This window comes from Prinia subflava, chromosome W (assembly GCF_021018805.1).
Source record: "Prinia subflava isolate CZ2003 ecotype Zambia chromosome W, Cam_Psub_1.2, whole genome shotgun sequence".
Classification (NCBI taxonomy): domain Eukaryota; kingdom Metazoa; phylum Chordata; class Aves; order Passeriformes; family Cisticolidae; genus Prinia; species Prinia subflava.
The window spans coordinates 2,506,418-2,519,372 of NC_086282.1; the positions used below are offsets into that span (position 1 = coordinate 2,506,418).

The 12,955-nt window shown below is 48.4% G+C and overlaps 1 protein-coding gene across 2 annotated transcripts; it reads left to right on the plus strand.

Moving 5' to 3' along the window:
* Positions 1-5,705: 5,705 nt before the first annotated feature.
* On the plus strand, positions 5,706-12,501 carry LOC134563447 (protein phosphatase 1 regulatory subunit 3B-like). Of its 2 annotated transcripts, none has more exons than XM_063421364.1 (2): positions 5,706-5,796; positions 8,532-12,501. In XM_063421364.1, exons 1-2 carry the CDS (start codon positions 5,783-5,785, stop codon positions 9,421-9,423), a joined length of 906 nt encoding a protein of 301 aa, XP_063277434.1. In that variant the 5' UTR covers positions 5,706-5,782; the 3' UTR covers positions 9,424-12,501. The 2 variants fall into 2 exon arrangements, with proteins under 2 accessions (XP_063277434.1, XP_063277435.1); XM_063421365.1 differs by lacking the exon at positions 5,706-5,796 and adding an exon at positions 5,959-6,190.
* Positions 12,502-12,955: the final 454 nt, after the last annotated feature.

Below are 12,955 nucleotides of genomic sequence, written 5' to 3' on the forward strand. Positions count from 1 at the left end.
GGAATTTGGAGGATTTTAGGTTTTAGTCCAAGCTGTGTCTTCATGCTCCTTTCTTCTTTCCTGTTTGCAACCTTTTTTTTTTTTTACACATAGTATCTGCATAACCAGGTACTGCTTGGTTCAAACAAGCAGCAGAAGGGATGGAAAACCACCATGTTTCTCTGCAACAGCTGAAGCATAACAAAGAAAAGTTTCTGGGAGGTCAAACCAGACATTTCCACAGGGCATGTTTGCTAGAGCAAGGGAGGCTCTCAAGAAAAAAAAAAGTAAGGATGGATACACAGTTGTTGCACTGCTTTCTGCAGTCTTGGGACAGACAACCTGTAGGAGCTTCTCTGTGATGGCAGAGTTGGCGACAAAGTATCTCTATAAGCCAAGCAACTGTAGTAGCACGTGGTTTATTGTAAGGGCCTTGCTTGTAGCTGCTGGACACAGCTAAAGCAGGTCAGGAGAGCAGGAGAAGAGGGGGGAGAGAGAGGGAAAAGAGGGGGGAAAGAGAGAGGGGAAAGAGAAGAGGGAAAAGACCGGGGGGAAAAGACCAGGAGGTTCTGAATACCATACAATAAATCTTTCCAAGTTGAATAGTCTGTGTTGGACCAACCAATCTAATACAAGATAACAATATTTACATACAGCCAATAGAACTGTCCCATTACCTAAGGCAAGCAGAAGGGTATTGGTATTGTTTAATCAAGGGAGATGGCCCTCAGCTTGGCACATCGTTGTTCCCTAGCTGATGGCCCGGTACCCCACACCCTAAATCTCAAAGCTTGCTTTCATTTCTATCTCACCTGTTGATCTCATGCTCCCAGAATCTAAACCACCATATTTACAAGGTCTTTCTACTTCATCCTTCCCAACACAACCAACCTCCTTTCTGTTGCTATGATTTTTCCAGAACCTCGCTGATGGGAAGGGATTCTGTAGTCTGCAGGAAGGCAAGGTCCTTGAGCAGCCCTCTGAAAAGAACATTATATATGTTGAAAAAGCAGGAGGTACCATTCTTTTCCTGCAGAGACTCACCCCCTCTTGGGTCCCAGTCTTTGGAGAAAAGATATTTTCAACTTGGTACCCAGCCTCACCTTAGCACTGATACAACATTTTCAACAAGTATGTTGTATGTCAGGCCAAGGACTCCTCTGTTGCTCCTGTCTGCCTGTCATTTGGTTTCTCTACTGTCATTTGTCTCCTTGTGCTGCCTGTTGAGCTCTTCCTTTGCTGAAAGCCCATTACCCTTTTTCTGTCTAAGTAGCAGCTTTCCTTAAAGCATTTGTGGCTAATTTGCCTTCATTCATTCCCCCATAATTTCCTTTTCTTTGCAACAATTTTTAAGGTCTCTCTTGTTGGGCATTTTTGATATTAAGGGCCACAGTTTTGTAATACCCGGTCTTTCTCTACAGCACATGGTACAAGGCCAGGCTTTGTATCTGGTGCCACACCATCTTTGCTGTGCATGTTGGCCTGGAAGGGCAGGTGCCATGGTCTTTAGTGGACAGAGTACACATTCCTCAGGGTGTTTGACCATGGGTGCACATGAGATCCGAAGGGAGCCATGCCAAGATAAATACCCCATCTTGGGCCTCCAGCCAGTATACTGAAGCAACTCCTCATTTCTGGACAGGAGTAGCAGTGGGACCTCTGGCCTGGAGCATAACTCCCCAAAGCACAGTCAAGAGCCTTAGCCAAGAGTTGGACTTCCTTTGACACTGGGGCATATCCAATGCTCTTTGCTTAATTGCCTGGGACAGGCACAGGAGTGTGAGACCTATGGGAAAAAAAGGGGAATCCCATCACCCAACAGGACTTCTCAAGTCTGTCCTTTGGTGAAGCTGTGCATACTGTGACACTAAAGAAGCCAAGGAGCTCCCAAGCAACACATCAGGCTTCAGCACCCACTTACAGATGATGGTGAGAGTTACCAAGTTGACTGCAGTTACCAAATTGATGGTGAAGGAATCCATGTTTCCTACAGCTTTCTGTCACATTAGCCATAGCTGGCCAAGGGGCTGTCAGCGCTGGCTGGCCAGCAAGGGCAGACATTGATCAGTGGCTGCTGGCCAGCTGGCCTCTGCAGCCAAGCCCTGCTTTGTTTTTGCTGAGCAAGGATACTCACTGGGTCTCTCCCCATCAGTTGTTGAGTCTCATGAAACCTAAAAGGGGTGGGAAGGGACTGCTGATTTGGGAGAGGGCATGAGATGTGGGATGGGGTGCCCCATGGCAGCAGCCCCTGCACAGCTCCCTATTACATCAACCACTCCACTGCTTTACAGTCCTCGCCCTTGAGCCTTGGCTCTGCAGCCTGATATGGTGTGGACACATTGCACAACACTCTTGGCCCCTCTCCTCTTTCCTGCCGGGGCTGCCCACTGGCCAGATGGAAAGCTGAGCTGTTGCAGCAGCCTGCAGATTCCCAACATGGAGGAGAAGATGCTCCATCCACCCATGTCTCCAGCAGGGCAGGAGGTGGCAGGACCAGGAAGGGTCCCCGAGGACATACTCAAGCCTGCTGGTAGAGTGGCTCTTCAGGGAGCATGGCAGGGGAAGGAGGGCCCCTCTGGAGGGCTGGAGAAGCTCAGCCTCTCCTCAGGCAGCAAACTAGCAGGGCTACATCCAAGAGGTGCAGGAGCCACCATGTCCTGTACCAGGATGTGCTGGGGTAAATACCCATTGAATGAGGAAGAAAAGCCAAGTGAGACATGATTGGGAGAGTGGGACCCTCCTTCCACAGCTATCATGGATGGGACTAGTTCTACAACACTCCCCCAGAGACAAGCAACATGCAGCCTCTTCCTCATGCCAGGAAGCAAGCTCTTCTCATCTCTCTGCAAAGCAGGAGGGGTGTGGGGAAAGCTGTGGGGAAATCGCAAAGATCACTGTGCAAGGCCGTAGCACTGAGCTAAATATAGCCACTATCTCAGCTTCCCAGAGATAAGAGCCTGTGTCCACAGTCTGCCACAATGCCCTGCCTGGACTTCTACCTACCTTTGCTTCAGGGGCAAACACCGAGCCACAGTTGTGCAACACCCTGCCCTGCTCACGGCAAATGGGCAGAAATGCACTCTGAGCCACCTTGTGTGCATTCTGTGCCTGGCGCTGTGGGCTGGCTGGGCAACGCTCGCACAGCACAGAGGTGGGCCAGCATCTCCCTCGGCACCTCCATGGTGCTGAGCTGCCACCAACGCACAGGAGAAACTTGTGGTGGACCAGAGTGACAAGTGTGAGGCAGGTGAGGGCTTCCTCCAGTTTTGGGGCTCTCTCTGTACCAGCAACGTTGAGCCAGCGTGCAATGGCTCTGCCTGCAGAAGGGCAGGCAGCACTGGAGGGGGTCCATGGGCCACAACCACCTTATCCCATGTCTGTCTCCTGGGGAAATCTGAACATGGGACCCTTCATTTCTGCTGTAAGCCCTGTCATTAAGTAACATGGTAAAATCCCACCATACCCTCAGAACACAAAATATTACTGTAAATCTGCAATACTCCTGCAATGGGTACATCTTTTACCTCTTTCTCCCCAACTTTAAATACTACCATTGCTTTTATCAAAAAAGAGATTATGAAAAAAAAGCTCTTTTTTTTCCTCCAATAAAACCCTTTTGCCTTGAAGAGTGAAAGCTGGGATCAGATAAAGATCGGGGACTAGAGAAACAAGGGTCCAAACCAATATGGTTATATCGCAGGTTCTCCGCTTTATTCCTTGAGATGGCGGGTTAAATACAGACAGAATGGTTTACAAGAACAGGTGCATTCTGATAGGCAGTGAGAGTAGAGAAGTATGCAAACAATCTAGAGTTAAGGCAGCTACGGAGTTTCAGTGCAATTACTTCTATTCTGTAAATGTCCATACCTTAACACATTCCCAATACCAGATAACCTTATCTGGTACTACGTATGTTGGACGTACGAAGCCTACTAGGCCCAGGCCTGAGGCCTGGTCTGAGGCCCAGTTTGGGATAGCTCTACCTTATGATATAAGCCATCCTGCTACAGCAGAGTAATAAGTTTATTAAATGGCAGCTTCCAGCAGGAAGTCTCCAGCTTTAACAATAGCTGTCTGTGTTTCCACAAGTTAATGGAAAACAAATGTTGACACTTCAATCCTGCTTTTCTGTTTTGTAAGGAAGGTGAGAGCAGCATTGTTTGCAGCTGTGCAGTTAGAGGCCAGATGTGGCACAAAAAATATCCCCACTGCTACTATGGGAAGAAGGTAAATGCACCATTCCTACCTTCCAGCAGGCTTTACAGCCTCTGCTGCTTTCCCATGAAGGTGGCATTTGTCCACAGAGCCACTCCCCTGACAGGGAGGCCAGCTCCATGCACACTCTCCAAATTATTGAAGACACTTGGTTCTGTGCTGACATGGAGTCAGGAGCAGCCCAAAGGAGCAGAAATGGGAACTGGAGGTGAGACAACACTTAGAAGACCCCTTGGCCCAGCTGGCCCTGCAAAGCAGTGAGGTCTATGACAGGGCATCGACTCACCTGGCAGATGTCTTCAGGATGTTGGAAACACCTTTCCAGCTCTGCATATGTGCTGGATAGGGATTCCCATGAAGCTGATCTCTTTGCCAGACAGGCCCTGTAGGTGTTTTTTCCTCATGGATGGAAGTCACCTCTACAAAAAAAAGGCTTTTTTTTTCCACTGCACATCATAAATGTTGTCTGGAAAGCAGATTTTTGAGTATCCTTTGGAGATTTCAACCCAGGGTCAGCACAGCCCTGGCACTGTGGCCACAAGATATGAGTGCGAAAGTTACCCTCCTCCCCACCCGACCCTGAGCACCCAAACACCCTGGGCCAGCTCAGACAGCAAGACTGGTGCCCCAAAAAAGCTTTCCTGTCTCAAGAGCACATTCCCATGGGTTTAGCTGCTTACTTGCGGCACCTGGAAAGCCTACTCTGCCCTTCTCAGTTTTGGCCCCTCAATTCAGGAAGGACACTGAGATGCTGGAGCGGCTCCAGAGAAGGGCAACAAGGCAGGTGATGGGTCTGGAACACAAGTTCTTTGAGGAGTGGCTGAGGGAGCTGGGGGTGTTGAGTCCAGAAAAAAAAAAAAAAAAAAAAAAGGGGGCTCAGGAGAGATCTTAATCACTGTCTACAAGTACCTGAAAAGAGCCTCTTCTCCCAGGTAACCAGTGACAGGACAAGAGGACATAGTCTTAAGCTGCAGCAGGAGCGGTTTAGATTGGACATTAGAAGGAATTTCTTCACAGAAAGGGTGGTTAGACATTGGAATGGGCTGCCCAGGGAGTTGGTGGAGTCACCCTCCCCAAGGTGTTTAAGGAAACACTGGACCTGGCATTTCGTGCTTTGGTTTAGCTGACATTTTGGTGTTTGGTCATAGGTTGGACTCAATGATCTCAAGAGGTCTTTTCCAGACAAATTGATTCTGTGATTCTGCACACACAGGCTCAGCAACGTGGTGCAGGAACCGACAGACAGTGCGGTACTGGGGGCAGCCGAAGCCTGACAGAGCGTATCACTTCTACCACAACGAGCTTGCCCTGCCGCAGGGGTAGTGGCGGGGCTGCTCGGCGAGGTTCCCCCACATGGGAGCCGCGGCGCTGCTCAGGGAACTCCCCTGATCTCCGTCCCTGCGCGGCCTCTCAGGAGTCGTTGGCCACCACGGCCCCGCCCACCAGGACGGTCCCGCGCCCTCTCGTGCCGGGCGCCCGCTCTCGGAGCGCTCTTATTGGCTGCCGCTCAGTGGGGCGGGGCCCGACGCCCTTAAGAGGCCGGAGCGGGAGCCCACGCGGGGTAGGGTGGTGCTGGCGGGCTGGCTTCATGCACTGCATCAGGTACAGCCCCCTTCCCCCTTCCCCCTTCCCCCTTGCTTCTCCCCTTTGCCTTCCCCGACTGCCCCTCCGCGGGGTCTGTCCAGCTGCCTCTCCCGGGTCTGGGCGGTGCGGCTTGGCTGGTGTTGCGGAGGAGGCGGGCTGTAGCGAGTGAACACCGCCCGGACAGACGCCTGTGGGAAGCGGGCTGTGCCCGCGGGGCGGCCCGGCCTGCCTTGGATCGGGGAGGAGCAGGGGGTGCGGGGTGCGGAGCGTCCGAGCGCTGCTTCAGCCGTGTCACGGCTGCGAACTTTGGCTCGGCAAGTACTGTACGCCCAACCCTGTGCGAGGGCTCACCTGTCCCCAGGTAGCGTGGGAAGCAGAGCGGATGCAACCGAAGGGGTTCGATAATGGAGGTGTAAGTAATTCCTTGGCTCTGGCTTAATTCTCCGTCATAGAATGACAGGCGGGAGGAATAAGTGGCGACAGACATCCTTTTCTGGAGAGGGTAAAGCTACAGGAAGAAGTCTGTAGGCAGAGTCAAGTTTATTCTCCTTTTGAGGGGTGAGGGAAAGGAATTGGCCCCTGTACCTGCATAGGGCTCCCTGCCTTGAACTTTTTGCTTCCTGGAGCTTTATTTCCTGACTGAGCTCTCAAAACTATATTCCTGCTCTCACCTTCAAAGTATCTGAAGTTCAGGACAAGCCCCCTCAGCCCCAAAAGGGGAAACCTGCCTCTGGCTGAGAGCTGGGCATCAGCAGACTCTCCAGTGCAGAAAAAGTTGTGTAGGATATCAAATGCACTGGCAATTTATAAAAGCATGGGGCTCATACTCATAGTTGGTCATGAAAAGCTCTTGATATAGTTTTTAGCTTGGGAAAAAAGCTCCAAGTTATGCAGCCAGGCTGGGTATTTAATGCCTCTTCATTCTAAAACTGTGAATAACTAAGGCCTACTATGAAACATGACTTCTCAGAAGTTACAAGAATTCAGCTGAATAAATTTCCCTGGGAAAAGATGCAATGCAGATGAAACTGACCCAAGTAAGAGAAGCATTGGAAGCTGCATTAATTTAAAGGAGGAAATGACCTATATAAAGTGTGTATGAACAAAATCTTGGTAAAACCAGGTAGAGATGAGCAGAATAGTGTTAGCAGACAGGTGGATCTGAAGTGTGTGTCTTGTGCAGCTGCCCTTGAGCTGAAAGGAGGCACTGCAGAAGGAGTTGGCTGGTGGGTGTGTTGGGCTGCAAGCCTTGGCACATAATAATGAATAAACAGATACTCTTGCTGAGTAGATGCTGTGAAAGCCTGCTCAGAGCTGCTGTGTTGGTGTTACAGGGTGGGGAGTTAAAGCACTGAATTGGAGAGTGTGGCTCTTGCTTTTTCTTGGCATGGGAGCAGCAATCAAGTACTAGAGCTGGCTGTGCATGGCTTTGGCAGCCAGAACTGCTGTATCACAAGGCCAGTGGTCACTGTTACTGTTGCTGCCTCATCCCTCTCTGTGTGGTGGGAGCAGCTTTGGAGCCTGGCCTGCAGCCAAGCAGGATTTTTATTAAGGGAATACTCTGTTTAAAGTCAGCTGCAATACAGTTGACTTAAGGGGGGGGGATGTGTGTAATAAATCCATCCAGCAGTTTATCCAGAGCCAAGCCAAAGAGAGTCTACCAAAAGCATCCATCTGAACATCAGTGTAAGGGCAGGAGCGATAGGTGCAGTGTTGTGGGAGCTGCCTGGCTGCAGAGGCAACTCCAGGGCTACATCTGGCAAAAATGCCCTACAGTGGATGCATGGAGAAAGTGATAGTGCTGCATCCCTGGAGGAATGGGCTGGGTGCTGGAGGAGAAGCTGTAGTGGAGGGGTACATGGCCTGTGCCTTCTGGGAGAAGGACTTGCTTCCAAAGCCTCAGTGAACCTTGAAGTAGGTGAGTTGTGTTTGGCAGAGCCCTGTGGGTGTATGGATGTTTTCCAGGGGCTTAGCACAAACACTGTGGAGGTTTGAGGTGCAGACTCTGTGCTGGAGGTAAAACTGGCTCATGTGCCTTCTGAGCTGATGTTTGTTTTAAAGTAGAATAGAGGGAAGAAAGCTCCAGAGCAGTGTTGGCTAAGCCTGTGCCCTGCTGCTGTCAGACTGTTGCTATCTTTACAATACTACTTGGAGGCACTTTGGATGGAGCAGTTCTGAGGGACAGTGATGAGCAAAGTGTGTAGTTCAACTGAACGAGTGCTTTTTGGCTGACATCTCGGGTTTTATGAGAGATGAAGTCAGGTTGTGTATGACAGCTTGTGACAAACTGAGTTCCTACTCCTAAAAAAGCTTGTGAAGCCCTGGGAAGAATCTGTCCTGGAGGGAGGAAAGCACAGCAGGAATACTGCTTTACGTAGCATTGGAATTTGATAATCTGGGGGTTTTGTGAGCATTGGCAGGACTGAGCCATGGGCTTTGCTTTGGATTGCAAATGCTCTGGAGCCTACTATTGCTAGCCTACTAGGACAGTGCCTGTGTGTGTGCCTTCAAAGGGCGAGTCTGTCCCTGTAGCAGTTGGAAGACCTTTTCAAGGATACAACAGACTCTGGTCCTGCCAATTCTGCTGTAATGTGTTTATCACTGTCTGTAAATCACACCATGCAAGTACCTGCCTTTAATTAAGAAGCAAGCTTATTTGGGATTGCTGGGGGAAAGTGATATATCAACTGTCTGACAAAATTCATATTAAAGTGCTTTTCTGGCATCAACTAACCCTTCTTCTCCTCTTCCAGAGTATTAGACTATTTCCCTCACAAGCAAGCAATGGCTGTGGACATCGCGATGCAGCTGTACCTGTGCTCTTCACCCTTGCAAAGGGAGAAGTGTGCCTGCAAAATTGCTCCAAAACCAAGCAAGCTGCTGCGGCCCTGCATCCAGCTGAGCAGCAAGACTGCACTGAATGGACCAGAAGAGGCAGAAAACTCCTTCACACACAACAAAGTGAAGAAGAGGGTGTCGTTTGCAGATAGCAGAGGCTTTGCTCTAACAATGGTGAAGGTGTTCTCAGAGTTTGAAGATCCACTTGATATTTCTTTCAACATCACAGAGCTGATAGACAACATTGTGGGTCTGACAACAGTGGAGAAGGACAGCTTTGTCCTGGATTTTGTTCAGCCCTCTGTAGACTACCTGGACTTCAGAAACCGCCTCCATACAGACTGTGTCTGTCTGGAAAACTGTATGCTAAAGAAGAAATCTATTGTGGGAACAGTGAAGGTGAAGAACCTCACTTTTGAAAAGATGGTGAAGATCCGGATGACGTTTGACACGTGGAAAAGCTTTGTAGATCACCCATGCCAGTATGTCAAGGATATATATGGAGGGTCAGATCAGGACGCATTTTCCTTTGACATCAGCTTGCCTGAGGGAATTCAATCACATGAAAGAGTTGAGTTTGCCATTTCCTTTGAGTGCAATGGGAAGATGTACTGGGACAACAACAGGGGCACAAATTACAGGATCATACGGTCAGAACTGAAGTCTGCCCAGGAAGCTGTCCATCCCCCACAGGCTCCTGACTTCAGCTGTGCATTTGACTGGTTTGGGAGCCCTTGGTGCTCCTATGGCCTCTTTCCTGAGTGGCCCAGTTATTCAGGCTACAAGAAGCTCAGGCCCTACTATTGACCCAAGGACAAAGGCCAGGCTAACTGTTGCTGGTGTGTCTGCAGGCCTTGGGGCTGGTCTGAACAGAGGTGTATGAATAGGTGGAAGAAGTATGGCTCTGTGTAGCTTAGCATAAGCCTCCCAGCAAAACCAGATGTGCAGTGCTCTATTGGCAGGGGGCTTATAGAGAAGCAAAGCTGGCTCTGTAGATAATCAGAGGTCCAAGGACTGCTCATGTTTCTTCAGCACTTCTTCCTCTTCAGTAAATATGCCAGTGTCCAGGGAAACACTACAGTGCTTATACTGCCTGTTCAAGCTGTGTAGTAGTGGCTGCTTTGTATTGCCTGCCTTGTGTTAAAAGATTTTTTCAAAATATGTCCTAATATTATATTGTTAGTGGGCTCTACTACAGCTGCAGGGTTCTCCTTGCAAAGCCAGCCTGTGCCTGTCAGGAAATAGTGAAGTTGGATTGCTGGGGATGGAGTCCTCTCTTTGCACATATCCTTGTAGTGAGGCCCTTCCTACTGGAGGCAGAAAGCATGTTTAGGAAGTGAAAATGCAATGTGATAACAGGAAGTGTGGCTCTACAGCCTGCCGTATTAGGAGATGTGCCTGTGGGAGAGGATCTGGTATGCTTAGTCACTGGTTATTATATCAGATGATCTTGAAAATCTCTCATACCATTGGTGTTACCAAAAACAGAGATTAGCTGTAGCTGTGTGGTGCTTGCAACACAGCTTTGGGTTGACATCCTTGACTGCCTTCTTCAAAACCTTCCTGTTTCTTTAATCACAAATGATCAGTGATGCTTTTCCCCTTGATGGACATCTGAAGTTGGCTGTGCTGGACCCTGAAAATGCATTTCATTCTCCTGTGTACTGTAAACCAGCATTTTGTCCAGCTGGGGCTCAGGGTCCTGTGCAAGAGACTCTGCTTAGGTGTTACAGGAGCTAAACACAAACAGACCCCATGGCTGTCTATGCTGTGTCCTGTACAGGAAGGTGACTGTTGTGTACCTACTGTGATGGAAATGCCTTGACTAAGAAAGGGGTGGTATGTGCAATCCCAGCAATGCTTTGGGATGAACAGGCTTTGGAACTGATGTTCCTTTTAAGATCTGATAATGGTTTGTTACTCTGTGCCCCGGACTGCTTGGCAGATAAAGGCATACCACTGCTTGCATGTGAGAGTGCTGTGGCTGTCCTGGATGAGTGTGTTTGGCTTCCCTTGCTGCTGGAGCAGTATCTGCCAGTTTGACCTGCAAATGCCCAGACTCTGCATCTCTGACTATAAAAAGTGTCTCACCCCACCTATGGAAAGAACTAGCCATGAGGAGAGCGAGATGTGGGGTTATCCTGACAGCCCCCCTGCGTATGAGACAAATCACAGATGTGAGCCATCCCTGTGATTAAAGAGGTGGCTTGTCTTCTGGATGTGTGCTGAGGTGGTGAGCTTGGCAGTGCCAAACAGCCTCACAGTTTCTTGGATGCTAACTGAGCAGAATAACTTAATCCCTCAGCTCAAAGAGAGAGTGCGGAACAGTTTGTAGAAATAGAGGTCAAGGGAATACTACTTTTTCTAGTGCATGAGCTTTATATAATTTTGTGTGCCTCTAGTAGCCTGTGGATGTGCTGGAGAGGAGCAACAGGCTAGACTACTAAACTTTGTTAACATAGCTTTTAATTCTGGAGACTACTGTATAAATACTTAGAAACTGCTTTACTCTAACCTAGAAGGGACACTGGGATCACTGTTGGATATCAAAAAGGACAGGAGCTTACAGGAAGACTAGCTGGCCTTCAACTGCTGCTTTTTCAAAATACAAAATCAGTATGTGTCTTCACTGTGCCTGATCACTTAGTCGAGGTGGTGAATCTACTTGCTAGCCCAGGGCTCATCAGGTTTGGTTCCTCTGTTCAAACAGCTTCCCAAGTCAGCCCTTAGAGCCTGCATCTGGTCTCTCTGGAAGGGACTGTTGCCTAGATTGGCTTGGTTTTAAACTTAAGGCAAGTTTGACTGACACTGATACTTTTTATTTATTTAGTGTATAGTGTTGATGTTGTAAGACACTGACTGTAGAAAAGTTGTGTTCTCCTGGCACCTTCTTGTGCCTATGGAGAGCTGTTTGTGAGCCAAAACAAGGCATCTGGGTCTGGGGTGCTGTGGATGGTGGTATCTCCTTAAAGGCTTGTTTTTAGGCTGTATATGGGATGTGCTTAGGGAGGAACATGGAAGATAAGCTAGAAGAGCAGTGCTATAAGTTAAAGCTAGGTTGGGAACTGACAATTTGATCAATAGCAGTTTAAAAATACTACTTGTGGCCTTTCCCCTTTTCCCTTTTTCCATTGCCAATGTGAACACAGAAGTGAGGGGGTTGTTCTCCTTGCTCTATGCCTGGAAGTGCCTTGTAGGATTTTTTGCATGTTTGTTTTTAAAAGATATTTTTGTGCATAACATTCAAGTGGAAAATGCACTTTATAATTGCCATGTAATGAATTGCTTAAAAATATGGCTCTGTTTTTATCTGTGTCCTAGTTTAGGACAAATTTAGGGGAAAATCCCCACAACTCCCTCCCCCACCACCGGGTTCGAGAGGAATTTCCTCAGAGGAAAAGTGGAAAAAACTTGTTTATTGAGAAACAACGAAAAAACACTCCCCAACACAAGAAAAACAGTCTGAGATGACAACAAATGTTTTCACCAGTCCAAGAGAGGGTGAGCAGTCTCTGCTGGGGAGGGTGCCAAAGCTTCTTTCAGGTGCAGACTCCGGGGAGTTTTCCCTTGATGTTCCCGAATCAGGGCCCGAAGCAGGTCCGATGTCTTCAGGGAAGGGAGGGAGGAAAGAAGGGGAAACACAAAAGCAGAAAAATGGCAAAAAGCAAGCAAAAAAAAGAAAAGCAAGAGAGCAAAGCCAGCAAAGCAGCCTAAAGCTAGCAGCAAGCAAGCCAAAAGCAAGCAGCCGGGGGAGGGGCTCAGCTATAGACAAAACAAACTGGGAACAGGGGAACAGAAAAAAAAAACCACGATTTGGGATACAAAGCATGAAAATGTCCTGTCACCCCAGGACAATCTGATTGTTAAAATAAAGGTGGAACAAAATCTTGGCTGTGTATCTTATTTAAGCACCCATGGGGATGGGGAGGCGATTTGGACATAGGTCTGAGACGCTAATTTTGAAGCTTTGAGAAAAGCTAAGGTTACAGTTAACAATAGATGTTGCTGATTTAGCTGAAATGAATAGATAAGCTTTGCTGAAATCAGTTAAAAGTTAGAGGATGGTTAAAAGAAACCGGATTTAAGATAAGCTACCCTGGATTTAATAACTCATTGCTTGTCAAACAGAGAAACTAATCAATACAACACAAGACCTCCTGTTTCCAGAAACCCACTGAAATAGTCCTGGAAAACAGGCAACAGGGAGTTCTACCATCCATCAATCACATCTGCATTAAAAAGGTTGAAAGTTTAGAATGAGGAAGACTCGTTTTACTTCTTCCTTTTGGTGACCACTCCTCACAAAAGGACCACCGACCCATTTCAGGGAACAAACTAC